At 38.9% G+C, this 14,063-nt stretch overlaps 1 protein-coding gene across 1 annotated transcript; it reads right to left on the bottom strand.

The window, feature by feature from the left end:
- Positions 1 to 840: 840 nt before the first annotated feature.
- On the bottom strand, positions 841 to 13,892 carry brpf3b (bromodomain and PHD finger containing, 3b). Its single transcript, XM_079897933.1, has 13 exons — positions 13,580 to 13,892; positions 10,573 to 12,103; positions 10,252 to 10,408; positions 9,890 to 10,021; positions 8,650 to 8,778; positions 7,764 to 8,076; positions 7,224 to 7,499; positions 6,058 to 6,633; positions 5,206 to 5,284; positions 5,027 to 5,121; positions 4,865 to 4,953; positions 2,235 to 2,389; positions 841 to 2,083 (listed from the first exon to the last, which is right to left on the bottom strand). Exons 2-13 carry the CDS (start codon positions 12,066 to 12,068, stop codon positions 1,900 to 1,902), a joined length of 3,681 nt encoding a protein of 1,226 aa, XP_079754059.1. The 5' UTR covers positions 12,069 to 12,103; positions 13,580 to 13,892; the 3' UTR covers positions 841 to 1,899.
- Between the last annotated feature and the right edge of the window lie 171 nt (positions 13,893 to 14,063).

Here is a 14,063-nt window from a genome sequence, read left to right as displayed (position 1 = left end):
AAAATTTTTACAAATAAATAAAATTGAAGCCTTGCCAACAGAATGAAAGCCTATTAACAAAGACTGTATAATTTTAGACATTTTCTTTTTAAAATTGCAGTTTTAATGGGTATAACTATTTTGTGTACCTAGGCCTACTACCTAGTGTAAATTACCGGTAGCTTTACTAAAGGAAATGGGGGTGAAATAGTAATATTCCAATAAAAATACATACTTGTCCATAAGGACACACAAGAGTTGAAAATAGCATGTAGCCAACCCGATGCCAACAAATCTGTGCGCACAATATTATTGACAGACAGAGAGCACTTTCTGATTGGCTTTTTTTATAATCAGTTAAACAATCGTGGGGCGCTCTTCTATATGACACGTGATATACCGGTATGTCCGGTAGTAGGGATATTTTATGTGGTATTAAAAATGAAAATTAAAAAAATAAAAATATATATAGCTAGCACTTATAGGCATATAGTATTTTCGTATGTACATATGTAACAAGGAATATATCAGAGAATTTACATTAAGTATGTTGATACAGATATACTATATAAAGCTGCTTGTTATATACTCAAATATGTAAAGCAAAACATTTATTTTGTTGACCTAATTACAATCCTTATGGTCTTAAAGTGGTCTTCAGGTTAAAATCAAATTACAATGGCAACAGGCATAGTAGACTTCCAATAGAACATTTATTTTCCCACAAGAGAAAATACTGTTTGAGACAGGTTATTTGGTGGGTAGGTAAAATCTGCAGTTTATACAAGCTTAAAATTTCTTAGAGGTTCCATCTTATAAACAGTGAACAAAAGCTACACAACTTTCTACAATAAATACAAGTTTCTGTGCTTGATGGTGAAAAGGGACATTTACTGTCTAACAGCAAGTGTACAATATATAATCATTAACCTTCGAGCATTTCACTTTGAAATCTTAAAAAGAACTAAACCAGAATCTTAAAGCACATGTGAAGTAAGATCTTAAAAGCCTATGCAATAGTTTATTATCTTAAATAAGAGATCTGATTTCCATCTTGAACCAATATAATTTAATTCCTTTATCTCTTTACGTTCCATAAATAAATTACTTTTTTGTATCAAAAAATGAGAATATATATTTAACCATAGACAACTGTGAGTTGGTACATATACACATACATACATGATTGTATGCCGGTAATGTACATATATATGAACACACTCACACTATCCGATATCAAAGACAAGCAGGATACACTATGTAGAAAGTCGGTTCATCTGAAAATCTTTTTACACGTATATACACAACCTTCATTTCTTCATTCCTCCAGGCAATTTATTTCACAATAAACAAGAGAAGAAAAAAAAACAAAACATTAAATTAGATACTATATGATAAAAAACATACTTATATACACAAGTGTCTTTACAATATACAAGAAGTGGTTTGTAAAACTTTAAAAAGTAAAAAGCAATCTTAAGAAAATGGCAGTGATTCATTCAAATGTTTATATTCTTTAAGTTCATTGATTGAATCATTTAAAATATTAAATTATTCAGAAATGAATTGCTCTGAATGTACCCAAATGCTAAAACTATGGGTCTGGGTGGTTTAGACTCGTCATCACCATAAAGTGACACCTCATAAAAACACCAATCATCAATAGAAACCGTCGCCCTTTCGTGACCCCTGTCTTAGGAAACATCCTAAACCTGGAGAAATAAAAACAACTGGACAGAATCTGAAATGACTCCACTACTAAACCACTGCAGAGGGTTGTGTTCGGAACACATGGATAAACTAAACTAAACTGACTGATCAGGAGTCTAGTACCTGTTGCACTAGCCAAATGGCTCTGAACCTGCCTTAGAACGCCCATGTGAGTGGTACGTGAGGACAGACGTGGTTGGCGTTTCTGTTCTACATGAAGTTGGAGCCGACAAAACCATGATCTCCTCGAACTCGGCTCAGGTGCATCATAGCTCGGTCGTAGGCCACCTGCACAGACTTCCGGATACTGGTCTTCTTTCCCTCCATCATGCGCAGTTTGTCAGCCGTGTCGTCAACGCCGAGAGGGATCACCTTATCTCGTGGCAGCCACTGCCTGCAGACACAGACATAAGAAGAGATAACTCCCTGACAGTTCTTTCTAAAATCCTCAAATCCAGTGGATACTTACAATGGATATTTGGAAAAGCAAAGTCTGGTGGATAAAGCTAAAGGAAAACCAAGTAAATCTCCAGTGCTGTGCTCACCAGGTGCGTTTGTTGTCGAAGAAGAGAACCAGGAAGAGTTTCTCGCCGGCGTCCTCCTGTCTCTGGTCCCCCAGGCGCAGTACGTCGAGCGGAGGCACAGGGATGGGCACGCCGTTATGCAGCAGACCCTCCTGAGGCATGTCTGGATCTATGATCTACGAAATAAGAGCAATTTCAACCACTCATTTAACTTTTAAATGTCAGTGGTTTGCTATAACACTGCGTTAAACACTTCACATTTTGCTAAAAAAAAGGCACTTTTTCAAACAACAGATCAAAAAGTTGAAAATAGGGATTAGTAATGTTATCATGTAAAAAAACTAATAAAATAAAAACAATAAATGTATAATAAATAATTAAAGCAATCAAAATAGAACACTTTAGATTTTTTTTATTTTATTTGTTCATCTACAGAACTGCAAGAGGTTTGTGAGTTGTTAAAAAAGCTAATTAGTTCAATAATAATGTAAAATCAAAATAACTTGAATAAAATAAAAACATCAAAATATAATAAATAATAGCAATCAAAATAGAACATTTGTTTTTTTATTTGTTTACCAGCATTGTCATGTGATCACTGAACAGAGAACCGCGAACATGTAAATGTGTTCACGGAACAAAGGAACAAGCCAACTTTTTGGGACTTAAGCTTATTCACCGTATCCCCCAGAGTTAGATAAGTCCATACATACCCTTCTCATCTCTGTGCGTGCCGTAACTCTGTCTGACGCACCCACCGCTAGCCTAGCTTAGCACAAATACTGGAGGTAAACGGCTCCATCTAGCATACTGGTCCCAATAAGTGACAAAATAACACCAACATTTTCCTATTTACATGTTGTGATTTGTATAGTCACAGCGTGTACAAATAACAAGGTCACATGAGACACAGCCATCTTCTAACCGTATACATACTGGGAACTATATTCTCAGAAGGCGAAGCACTGCTACTTCTGCGGAGTGATTTACTCCAACTCTGAGCGAACTCTCTGCTCCTCACCATTGGGCTTCTCAGGCGCTCATTGGCACTCAGTGGAAACACTGGTATAATTGTCTCCTGGTAGAACAATGTTTTTCTTTTTAAATTTTTTTTTTGTGTGTGTGTAGGTATGCGTGTATGCATGTGTGTTTATGGATATGTATTTATGTATTGTTGTGGGTAAGATTTGGACCTTGAGTCTATAATAAAAGTTTTGATTGATTGATTTGATTGATTATCTAACTCTGGGGGATACGGTGAATAAGCTAAAGTCCCAAAAAGTCGGCGTGTTCCTTTAAATTATTGAAATATAAAATTCTCAGTTTTAGGTCAAACAGAAAAATTCAAGAATCATTGATAAATCATTAATAAAAATCCTTTTTATAAATAATTTATAATGAAACTGGGAATTTGTATTAATGACATAAACAGGGTAATTTTTGATGTCAGGATTCTCCCAAATTAAAAATTGACTTTAATAACATGCTCTCATTTTTTAAAGTGGACCTATTATGCCCCTTTTTACAATATGTAATATAAGTTTCTGGTGTCCCCAGAGTGTGTCTGAAGTTTCTGCTCAAAATACCCCACAGATCATTTATTATGCCATGTTGTAAATGCCCATTTTTTGAGTGGAAGCAAAAACATGTTGTTTTCATGCATGTATCTTTAAATGCAAAAGAGCTGCTGCTCCCCATCCCCCTATCCAGAATAGAGTGCAACTCAGGAAGTAAAAACTCCATTCATTTTGTCCATAGGGAAATTGATTTTGAGCAATAACTTATAAATCTTTAAAGACAGACCTACTGTGACCTAGGAGGTTGTTAATCGATGGTATTTGCTTCTGTTGAAGACGTCAGCCCGCATTATTTCAGCTTATTTTTTTAAAATAATCGTGTTTAACAGCAGCATTCCTGGTGAAAAACTAAATTACACTAATCAGAGAGTCGAAAAAGCAACACAGGCTAAAAGATCTTGTAAGCTCCGTCCACTCCCACGAAGCACTGCAAATAAATTTCTCAAAATACTTTTTTTTTTAAGTTTATTGCAAAATATGCATATATATATATATATATATATATATATATATATATATACACAAATATTTAAGTTTTTATATATGATCTACATTTGTAAGAGTAGTTTTATGTTTCTCCATTTTAAATTTGATTATGCTGTTTACAATGCTACATGGGATTGTAGTTCTTTCCCTCACTAAAGCCAAATCAAAGTTTGTAGTGTTGTGATTCAACTTGTAGCTGATTGTCTTGGTTCATGGCTTATAACACTTTAACAAAGACTTTTAAAAAAAATCCCTATGGGAAAAATGATTGGAAAAAATACTTTAGCAACCAGCGCCGCTGAAAAAGGGGGCAGACACAATTGCCAAATAGGGCACTCAGTCAAAACCAAACAGAAGTTTTGTTAGCTTTTGGCAATCATCTCTATTGCGGTCACGCTTACGTTACATTGCAGTTCTTTGTCATAATGAAAGGTTATTAGGTTACACATAATTATGTTCAAAAACAATATGAAAATTGATTTTTCATAATAGGTCCCCTTTAAAAGATATTGACAGATATGCATGACTCTAAATAATGGACCAACATGCAGTATGAATGTAATGTGAGTGTAGAGCGCCCTCTCTCACCAGAGCAGGATAGGATGGATATCCTCTGCTTTTGGCCCACACCAAATCCAGAGGTTCAGGTTCAGGCGCGTCCCCGTTCGACAGCACATCTACAAAGAAAATGAAATGTAATATCCACTCAAAAACAAATATATTGACATTTCCTTGGGATTCATTTCTTACCAGTCCCAGTGTAGTCAGAGTCTCCATTAACAGTTTCTAAGAATGGTACTTTGGACAAAGCAGGTTTCCCTCTGCTCTTTTTAGGGGGTGAGACACTAAAACCAACAGAAAAAATGTGAGATAACTGCACAAATGGAGTTAACTGAGCTATATGATTTTAGTCCTTTTTTTCCTCTTACAGTTCTCTGATAGTCGGAGAGGAGCTGCATTCTGAGTCAGAGCCGCCATCTTTGTGCTTTCTGAATCCATTTGTGAGAGCTAAAAAGAAATATGGAGAAAAGGGTTTTAGGAAAGGTTACATTAATAAAAATTAATTACCCATGCCACAATTTCAGTTGTCATGAAAAACAGGATTTTCCATGCTTTCTAAAATAATAATAATAAAAAATAATCCCACACATCTCCCTCCAGGCCTTCACCCATTTATGGAAACTGAGATACAAAATTAGTTTGTCATGGTTATGGTGTTGCAAGCATGAGCATATTTACATATAGTGGAAGGTCATTTACATATAACAGTCATAAAGGTGCAAGAAACCTTGACTAAGTGGACTTCAAGGAAAAAAAACAAAGACAATAAGATTAAAAACCTACACTAAGATAACCATGTAAAATAACTTCTATCCCCCACTGTAACTGGCACAAGTAAATAAAGCTGCACATTTGAAAGCTTGATGGTTAAACATTTGAAAAAGTAATTGAGACTGAGTTTTATGTATTCATACAATGTACTAGTCATTGTACCTTCCAGGCAGCGAGGGGATGGGTAGGTTTAAGGTTGAGGGTAGGGTTAGCTGCCTCTAAGGAGCCATTGGGGGCTTAAAACACCATCAAGCGTCTAGTCATACAATATTAATATTGTACACGGAACACACAAAGAACTTAAAGAAATTGCAATTCCATTTTAAATCACAGAAGCAATTTTTTATAAGAAAAATACCAATAACATTTCCCCCCAAATCGTCCAGCCATGCAAGTAAACGTCATAAGATCAGTTGTAATGCAGCATGAAAAGCAGTTGTTTTCTTTACCAGGCTCTAGAGTGAGTCGAGGTGGCGTTCTTTCACGCTCTGGACTACAGCTGCGACTTCTTGCTTTCTGTTTGGCGAGGGTTGATATGGGCGGAGGTGTTGGAGGTTTTGGCTGGGCTGAAGTTTCAGTCTTGATGGTGGTGGTGCAATTTAGTGTGCGTGCAGGGTCTAGGTCAGTGCTGGCGACCTCCTCCCTGTTTCCATTCTGCATCTGATTGTCTCTCTCACGCTGGAGCTTTGCTCCATTCTTTGCTTTTTTGAAGAGGACGGACGTTCGCCGCCCGACCCCGCCCGTAGCGGGCCGGGCCAGTGACTCGGTGGAGGACAGGCCATTTATCAGTTTGTGCTCAGGCGGGCAGACCTCGGATTTGGTGCAGCTGTTCACAGGTACAGCATCTGAATCGGCTTCTTGGGTCTCGCTGTTGAGTTTCAAGCGCTTGGGTTGGCATGGGAAGGTCCTGGGGTCAGATGTCATGGGTCGGAGAGTCGGTGGTTCTCGGGGGGTGTCTCCTGGTGGAGGGGACAAAGCCAGGCCTGTGGGCTCCAGCATGGGTGGCGGGGTTGATTTACAGTCATCTAGATAAAAAGAGGGACAGCCAGACATCAAGAAAATCTGGAATTAGACTGGCATTGCGGGGGGAGAAAAAGATCAATGGTTAAATGTTTGAAAATGAAGAAATTGAGACATAAGTATTGCAATTTTACAGCTGGACTGTAAAACATTTTTCCTAAATACTCGTACAATAGTAATATTTTTTATTTTGCTTAACATATTTTGTAGTAATAATCTAATGATCCAGCCTGGGTGGAATAAATTAATTATTATTTTCTTTCGATTGAAAGAAAGGGGCGGGGTATAAGCAGACCAAATGATTGAACAAACTTCACCAAAGAGTAGTCTGTCAATTCACCGGCATATCCAGTTATGACATTTCTATTAAAAATTACAAGGTCAATTTTGTTTAAATGAAATGTGCATGGATGAATTATTTACAATAAGATCAATAACGTGCATTCAGAAAATAGGGTGAACTTTGTGTTTCATGAACTTTATAAACTGAATGTTACGGAGAAAAAAAACAGAACCAGAATTCTGGAATCATAACCAGAATAAAAACGAATTCTGAATACCCATTTCTCAATTCCCAAACCTTGTCAAGTTTCACCTTTATCTGACGACGACGAAGACAGGTTATGTTCACCATCCATCTCTTTGTCTTCATCCTCCTCCTCCTCGTCTTCCTCTTTGAGGTCTCCATTGAGCATGTGCGAGTTCCGCCTATAGCGGACGTTGTTGATTTCTCTCCGCAGCAGGCGGATACGGCGTGTGCGTGCGCCGCTCGAGCGCATGGACGTTACCACGTCTAATTTATCTAGCAGCTCCCTCAACTGATTTTCCGTCGTCATGTGCAATCGATTATCAGGGTCTAGCAGCGTGTCAACTACACACACAAACACAAACAAAACAAAACCATTAGCAACAAAAGGTAATCTTCATGCTATTTGCTTTAAAGGTAGAAGCTAAATAATGTCACTATGAAAAAATTATTTACAGAAAATGTTTTTGGACAAAACTAGAAGAAAAAGTGCCATGTCGTTGCTATGCAGCAACGAAGGTGTTGCTTCAAGAAATCACACCCAAATGTATGCACTTTACCACTGCCATCAAGTAACTTTATTTATATGATTTCTTGTGAACTACTCACCATCTTCCAAAGTGCAACGGTAGTAGTCATTTTTGTGTGGCGATTCTGCCAGGTGCATGCCCGAGTCCAGGTCGAAGCCTGTGCTCTGGGCTTGTCTCTGAGCGTGCCTCAGGATAGCGCCCCCTAGGTCCCTCAGACGTATTGCAGCTTGGTAAAACACAGTCTCTTTAGCATTGTAAAGCAGGCAGTTGGAGATCATGAGGTTGAAATCAGCCTCCAGGTCAGTGACAGAGCGATATTTGTGAGCTTCCAATTTGGATTTTATTGTGGAGAAGTCCATGGGGTGCGTGATAAACTCCAGGTAATCTGGGACCTGAGAAGCCAAGAGCACAGTTTCTGTTTAAGGATTGAAGCTTCCGTTAACATAAATAGGCAGGCATGAAAGAAGAAAATTAAGATGTCAAGATTTTAATATAAGAGTAGATTGTTATTTTAAAAATTTGAATGGATCCATCAGTTTGAAGCTGTTATATTACATCAATTTAATTCATAACATTTATGAAACAAAAAATTTCCATTTCAAATAAATGCTATTCTTTTATACTTTCTATTCTTCAAAGAATCTTGGATTCCAAATATAAAATTCAGCAGCACAATGGTTTTCAACATTGTTAATACTAAGAAATGTTTATTGAGCAGCAAATCAGCGTATTAGAATGATTTCTGAAGGATCATGTGACACTGAAGACTGGAGTAATAATGCTGAAAATTCAGCTTTGCATCACAGGGATAAATCAAATTTTAAAATATACTAAAACAGAAAAAACTTTTTAAAATTGTAATAATATTTTACAATATTACAGTTTATACTGTAAACTGTGAGCACTCATTAAACCCCCCAAACATCAATGGTAGTGGGTATAAATGTATATAAATATAGACAGACCTCTTTCAAGTTGACAGGCTGTGCAAATATGTTTGCATTATCTTTCTCCTGAAGCTGGTCTAAAGTGGACCGCAGCAGTACCAGGACCGGAGTTAACTGATGCTCAGTCACAGCCTGGTGAATCTTCACCTACAGAAGCAAGCAACACATGCTTATAGTGAGACACCTGGCTAATTTTTATATGGTCAAGTTGACATAGAAACATGTCAGAGAGACAATCAGTAACCGGTCAGATTACTTCATGTCTGTCCAATAAAATGTTCTTTCCAAATTGTACATCCCCCTTCAACTAAATTATAATAATATTATCGTAGCAAATCATGGAGTTGTCAATGTGTGTTCAGTTGTAATAATGCTTGTAGATTATTTCCTTTTCCAAGCAACAATTAATGCAAAGCATGTGGCTGAAATGTATTCACTTTAAAAATGTCTTAATCACTTTCATCTATTGTACAAGATGTCACATGTGGTTTTGCTGGGCTGAAAAATCAGCCAAGTCAAAGCTAAATCAACAGCCTGAGTCTTAGGGACGTTTTTATACTGCAGCGTAATGGTGATGGTTTCACAAAACATTCTGTGTTGCCACATTGAGTATTCTCTTTGATAACAGCTATATATTCTGAAATGGTTGGGAGTGAGCAACTGAGAATCATTTCCCAAAACCAATCGAGAACTAGTACAAGATTGAACCTCATGAATTCTAGTAATTTACATTAAACAAATTGTCGATATTAAAGGATGGCTTGAGGGTGAGTACATTTTGGGATAATTTTCATTTTTGGGTGAACTAACCCGTAACCCTTTAACTGCTTTAATCGTCTGGATTCTGTAAGATTTACTGAAAAGAAAGTGTTTGTGCCACATGCACAAAGCTAAACACTTTGAAGCTTTTTTCATTCAGTAATTGATTTCAGCATTTTATGTTGCTTCATAAAAGCCTATTTTGCAAATGATCATTCACTGAGAGTTGAATGGTGTGTTTTCAATCAATTCGGCTTGCCTCATGGGGCAAAAATAGACTCAGCGCTGCTATTTCAGCAATGCATTTTCAGTCCTGGAAAATGTAAATATGAGTGCAGAAATAACTACACACGGGCCATAAAAACATGACTCAGGTTCAAATTAAGTGAGTTCAAATTAACAGTTTACATATCTGGTTGTCATGATTTATTCAAGATAAACAGACTTTGTAATGCAAGAATACGATCTAATAATCATACAGAAAATGTCAGTATGTTACCTGCTCTCTCTTTAGTTTCTCTCTCTTGCGGATGAGCTCAATCAGAAGTCGTGCTCTCTCCAAATCATGACGAAGCTTCTGCCAGTATTTCAGCTCTTCTCTCACAGCATTCAGCTTTTCATCTGGCTCCGCCTATACGCAGTTTATAAGATCCAAAGATAAGCAAAAACACAAAATATTAAAGTTGTGTTTAAGAGATGTGGCTTATGGATACAACTAGGACTGCACAATCAATAAGAGGTATTAATAATAGAGTTAATATAAGTAATAATGGAGCTTTAAAATCAAGAAAGAAAGAAACTATTGCATTTTAAAAATCAAGAATAAAAATGCACAACATTTAAATGTGCTTAAACACTGACCTGTTCTGCAGTCCTCTGGCCCTGCAGATGCGAATGTAAACGACGAATGAGAGGCACTCCGTTGCGGGACTGACGCTTAAGTAACCAATAATTGTGAAGTCTTTGCATGAACTGATTCTTCCTCTGTATGATGACATCTTTAGAAATTTTGTTCAATCTGTAAAAAACACCAACAAGTGTTAAATATGTAAAGCTTATTTTTAAAAATGTTTTTTATGCATACTTAAAATATTTTTTTAATGTCAGCTAAATAAAAAATATATTTATGTATGTATTGTATGTCTGCTAAATAAAATTATATATACACAAACACACACACACCTGTGAGTCGGTATTTCTGGGACAGTGACCAGTGGTGTTACGACTTTTTTGGACACGTCTTCCTTCTTTCCTTTCTTCTGCTTAGAATCCAGTTTATTGCTTCGTCGCTGCTTCTTCAGCTGTGGCGTCTGCGTATAGGCACTGCGACCCCTATTAGCCCTACACCCCAAAACCCTCCCCCCAGTTTCTTCATCATCCGACCCGTCCTTCGCGGCCGGTGAGTGCGCCTCACAAAACGCAGTCTTTTTCACCGAAAACGTAGTCCCATTCACAGTAGTCTCTCGGATTGGCTCAATTTTCATAAAGAGTCCCGCCCTCTGCGCACAGGTCACATGGAAGGCCGTGTAGCAGTTGGCCTTGTGGCACTGGATGGATGCTCCACAACCTTTCTGCTTGCACAGGTAGCACGTTAGCTTCCACCTAGCCGGTGGAATGTTGTCCACGCCCTCAATGGGCTCAAGGAAGACCGTGTTGGCAAAACACACCTCTGGGATCCAAATAGCGCAGACCACGTGTGCCCATCGTCCATCACTGGTCTGTTTAAAAGCTCCGCCCCGGTTCGGGCAAAGCACGCAGTCCACGGGCCGAGAGGGCGACTGCAAGCAACAGCGGCAGAGCCATTGGCCCTCTGGGATGTAGGGAACTCCGTAACACTCCTGGTGCACAGCCAGGTTGCAGATGTCACAGAACAGGATGACGTTACTGTTGAGACACTCGTCGTCGAGACAGACGCAACAGAAGGCGTCTTCGTCAATGACGCTCTGCGAGGGCGCTTGGCTTCGTGACTCCAAGAACGACTCTTTTTCCAGACGATCTATCAAGAGTTCGAAAGTGTCGGGTGATACTTGTGGCTGGGCTTCTGATGCCCGTCTATCATTCACCAGCTCCAGCCAGGCCACGTCCTCCTCGTCCATGTCATACTCCGCATCCGTGTCCGGCTCTTCGCCGGACTTCTCAATGTAGCGGTAATATGCCGAAGGGCGAGGAGGCGCCTCCACCGGTTCATAAGACTCCTGTTCTCTGAAAGTAGGCTTGGGTAAAGCACTATGGTGGCTGTTCACATTTGACTGCGTCTGAGATTGTCCGTGAGAGTTGGAGCAGTGGTTTTGTGATGAAGACGACGATAACTGCTTCACATCCTTCTTTTTACCCCTGTGGGCCGCCGAACGGCGCGGCGAGCTGACAATGGCGGTCACTGATGTCTGCTCACTGTTTTCTTTGTTGCTGTTACACTCCGCAATGTCCTGAGCAGTCATCTCATCTTCAGTGATCACAATCAAGGGGTCAAAGATGCTGATCCGATGCAGTCTTCCATCCAGGTCCACTTCCACAATTTTTTGTGCCTGGGCGTACGTTAGGGTTTCTCTGGTGGGTGAAACTTTCAGCCGGTTGGGAGAGGGTGAGCGTGGCTGTGATGCCCCCATGCCTGATGTACCCGTGTCCGCGGCATCGCTTTGGCCCCCGGACAGGCCTCCCCTCCGTCGTGGTTTTCTCATGGGCACTCACACCACACAGCCCCTTGTACCTTGACCTGTATAAAAAAAGAAAAACAACAAACATAAGATTTCTTATTTACAAAGCATGACAATACCAATGTGCAATTTTCACTCCATGTCTTGCCATGCCAAAGAGTTAACAGTAAAAAAAATTCACCCTTGGGCGAATGAGTTGTTGTGAGTCTGTAAATACTGCATGCTCTCATTTCCTGGAAGTGGTCACAACCCGCATAACATGCTAATGATTTCTCATTTTCTACATCACTTCAAACAAAACTGTAATTGTTAAATATAATTTTGATAGATGAGCAGACCCTTTTTTGTGGTTTTATCATAAAATCTTTTTATTTTTACATCTTATTTCATTAATTGCATTAATTTAAAAACATAAACATTCTGTACAAACAGGTTTTGTACACATTTGTTTTATTATATATTGTGAGAGAACATTTCTAATTGTATTATGCTAATATGCATTTTTTGCATTAAATTATGTAATAATTTTGTTACATACAGCAAATAACAATACTACATAATTAAACGAAAAACTCATTGTGACCAAGTATTCAGCAGCGCAAAAAAATATTTCAAAACAGTCATTTTTAAACAACATGTACAGAACTTTGTATACTTTTATACAAAGTTCTGTCAACTATCATGTGCTATTCAATCTTATAAATCCATCCATTTCAAAATGAAATCAATATATAGGTATGCAAATGTATCTATTGCTAGTTAAATTCAGCATACGACATTCGATTACACAAACTCATGGCAAGGATTAAGTTCAGGCTGGTCGCCAATTTAGTGTGTTTTTATTTTTGCTGTCCAATGGGCGGGACTTTTGATCTCAAGGCCTCTAGCAGTTCGCACTCTTTCTGTAAACGCTAAAACCGCTTTAAAATTGCAATACAGGGTCACGTCGCCGTTATACACCCGTATAACAGCTGCCTCAAACACTTTAAGAGGGATATTACAAAACTTACAGTGGAGTTTTGGGGAATTTGTCACTGAAGTGTGACGACCACCAGAGGCTGCGAAGTTTATCAACCCAACATACTTAGACAACCAATCACAGCCGTCCACCCTCCCCATCTAGCCAATCAGCGGCGAGAAAAAGTATAACACAAGCTAAGAGTTAGGTTGAGCGTTCTCGATTCTAGAACGAAACGTCAGCCATATTTACAGTCCAAACAGAACTTCAGATTCAGCTAAGTTTCACGAGAACCCCTTACACAAAAATAAACAATGACAACATCGTTACCACTTCAAATCATAAAACTGTTCCTCTGAGACAGCGTATATACGAATATGTTTTATGATTAACTCCGAGACGACCGAAACGCCGAAGTGGCTAAAGCTGGCGGGCTAGTTAGCCGTTCTAGCCCGGGTAATCAGCACAGTAACCCCGCGTGCGGTAACCAACCAGCCGGCTCACCGACTGTTGACATTGACTTTTCCAGTTGAATTGGAAACACACACAAAATACACCATAAAAAAAGACAAATTACCGTATTTTCCGACCACAACTTCCGCAGAGAAGCAGAAGCTTTTTGCGAAGGCTGTTTAAGCTGGGGGCTTGGCCGAAAAGCCGGTAAAAATTCACCGATAAAATGTCCCCCGTCTCTCAGTCTTCCATAATTTCCTCCTGCAGATGTCTTCTGCGCACTCATGAATTTGGATTAATTTCCAGCATTTTAACTTCTGATCGACTCTTGAGTTGGATTAGACGGGAGCAGCAAAGCTAGCTGGCTATTTTCAGCTTCGACTACTACAACCGTCGCTCGCTGCCTGGGTAGATAGTTAGTAGCTCGCCAGATACACACAGGCACAACGGAGCGGAGCTTTCAGTCGAGATAGTAAGAACACGCCCCTTCGGAAAAGCAGGCCATCTACTATGTCAGCTATACGACTAATTTATTAAATCATAACGTTTAGTGTTTGTTAAACTCATAATAAGGGCTGGAAGTTTGTGACACTTGAGTGTGCTAAGGT

Source organism: Squalius cephalus, assembly GCF_949319135.1.
Source record: "Squalius cephalus genome assembly, chromosome: 16".
NCBI classification, from domain to species: Eukaryota; Metazoa; Chordata; class Actinopteri; order Cypriniformes; family Leuciscidae; genus Squalius; species Squalius cephalus.
This window is presented reverse-complemented; position numbering and strand designations above follow the sequence as displayed.

Bases quoted from the DNA above. Each gene is read 5' to 3' on its own strand.
- brpf3b (XM_079897933.1), bottom strand. From the start codon at position 12,068: ATGAGAAAACCACGACGGAGGGGAGGCCTGTCCGGGGGCCAAAGCGAT. The intron at 5,285-6,057 runs GTAAAGAAAACA...ATTTCTTTTTAG, and splicing joins TCGACTCACTCTAGAGCCTG to CTCTCACAAATGGATTCAGA. The intron at 2,084-2,234 runs GTGAGCACAGCA...CTGTGTCTGCAG, and splicing joins TTCGACAACAAACGCACCTG to GCAGTGGCTGCCACGAGATA.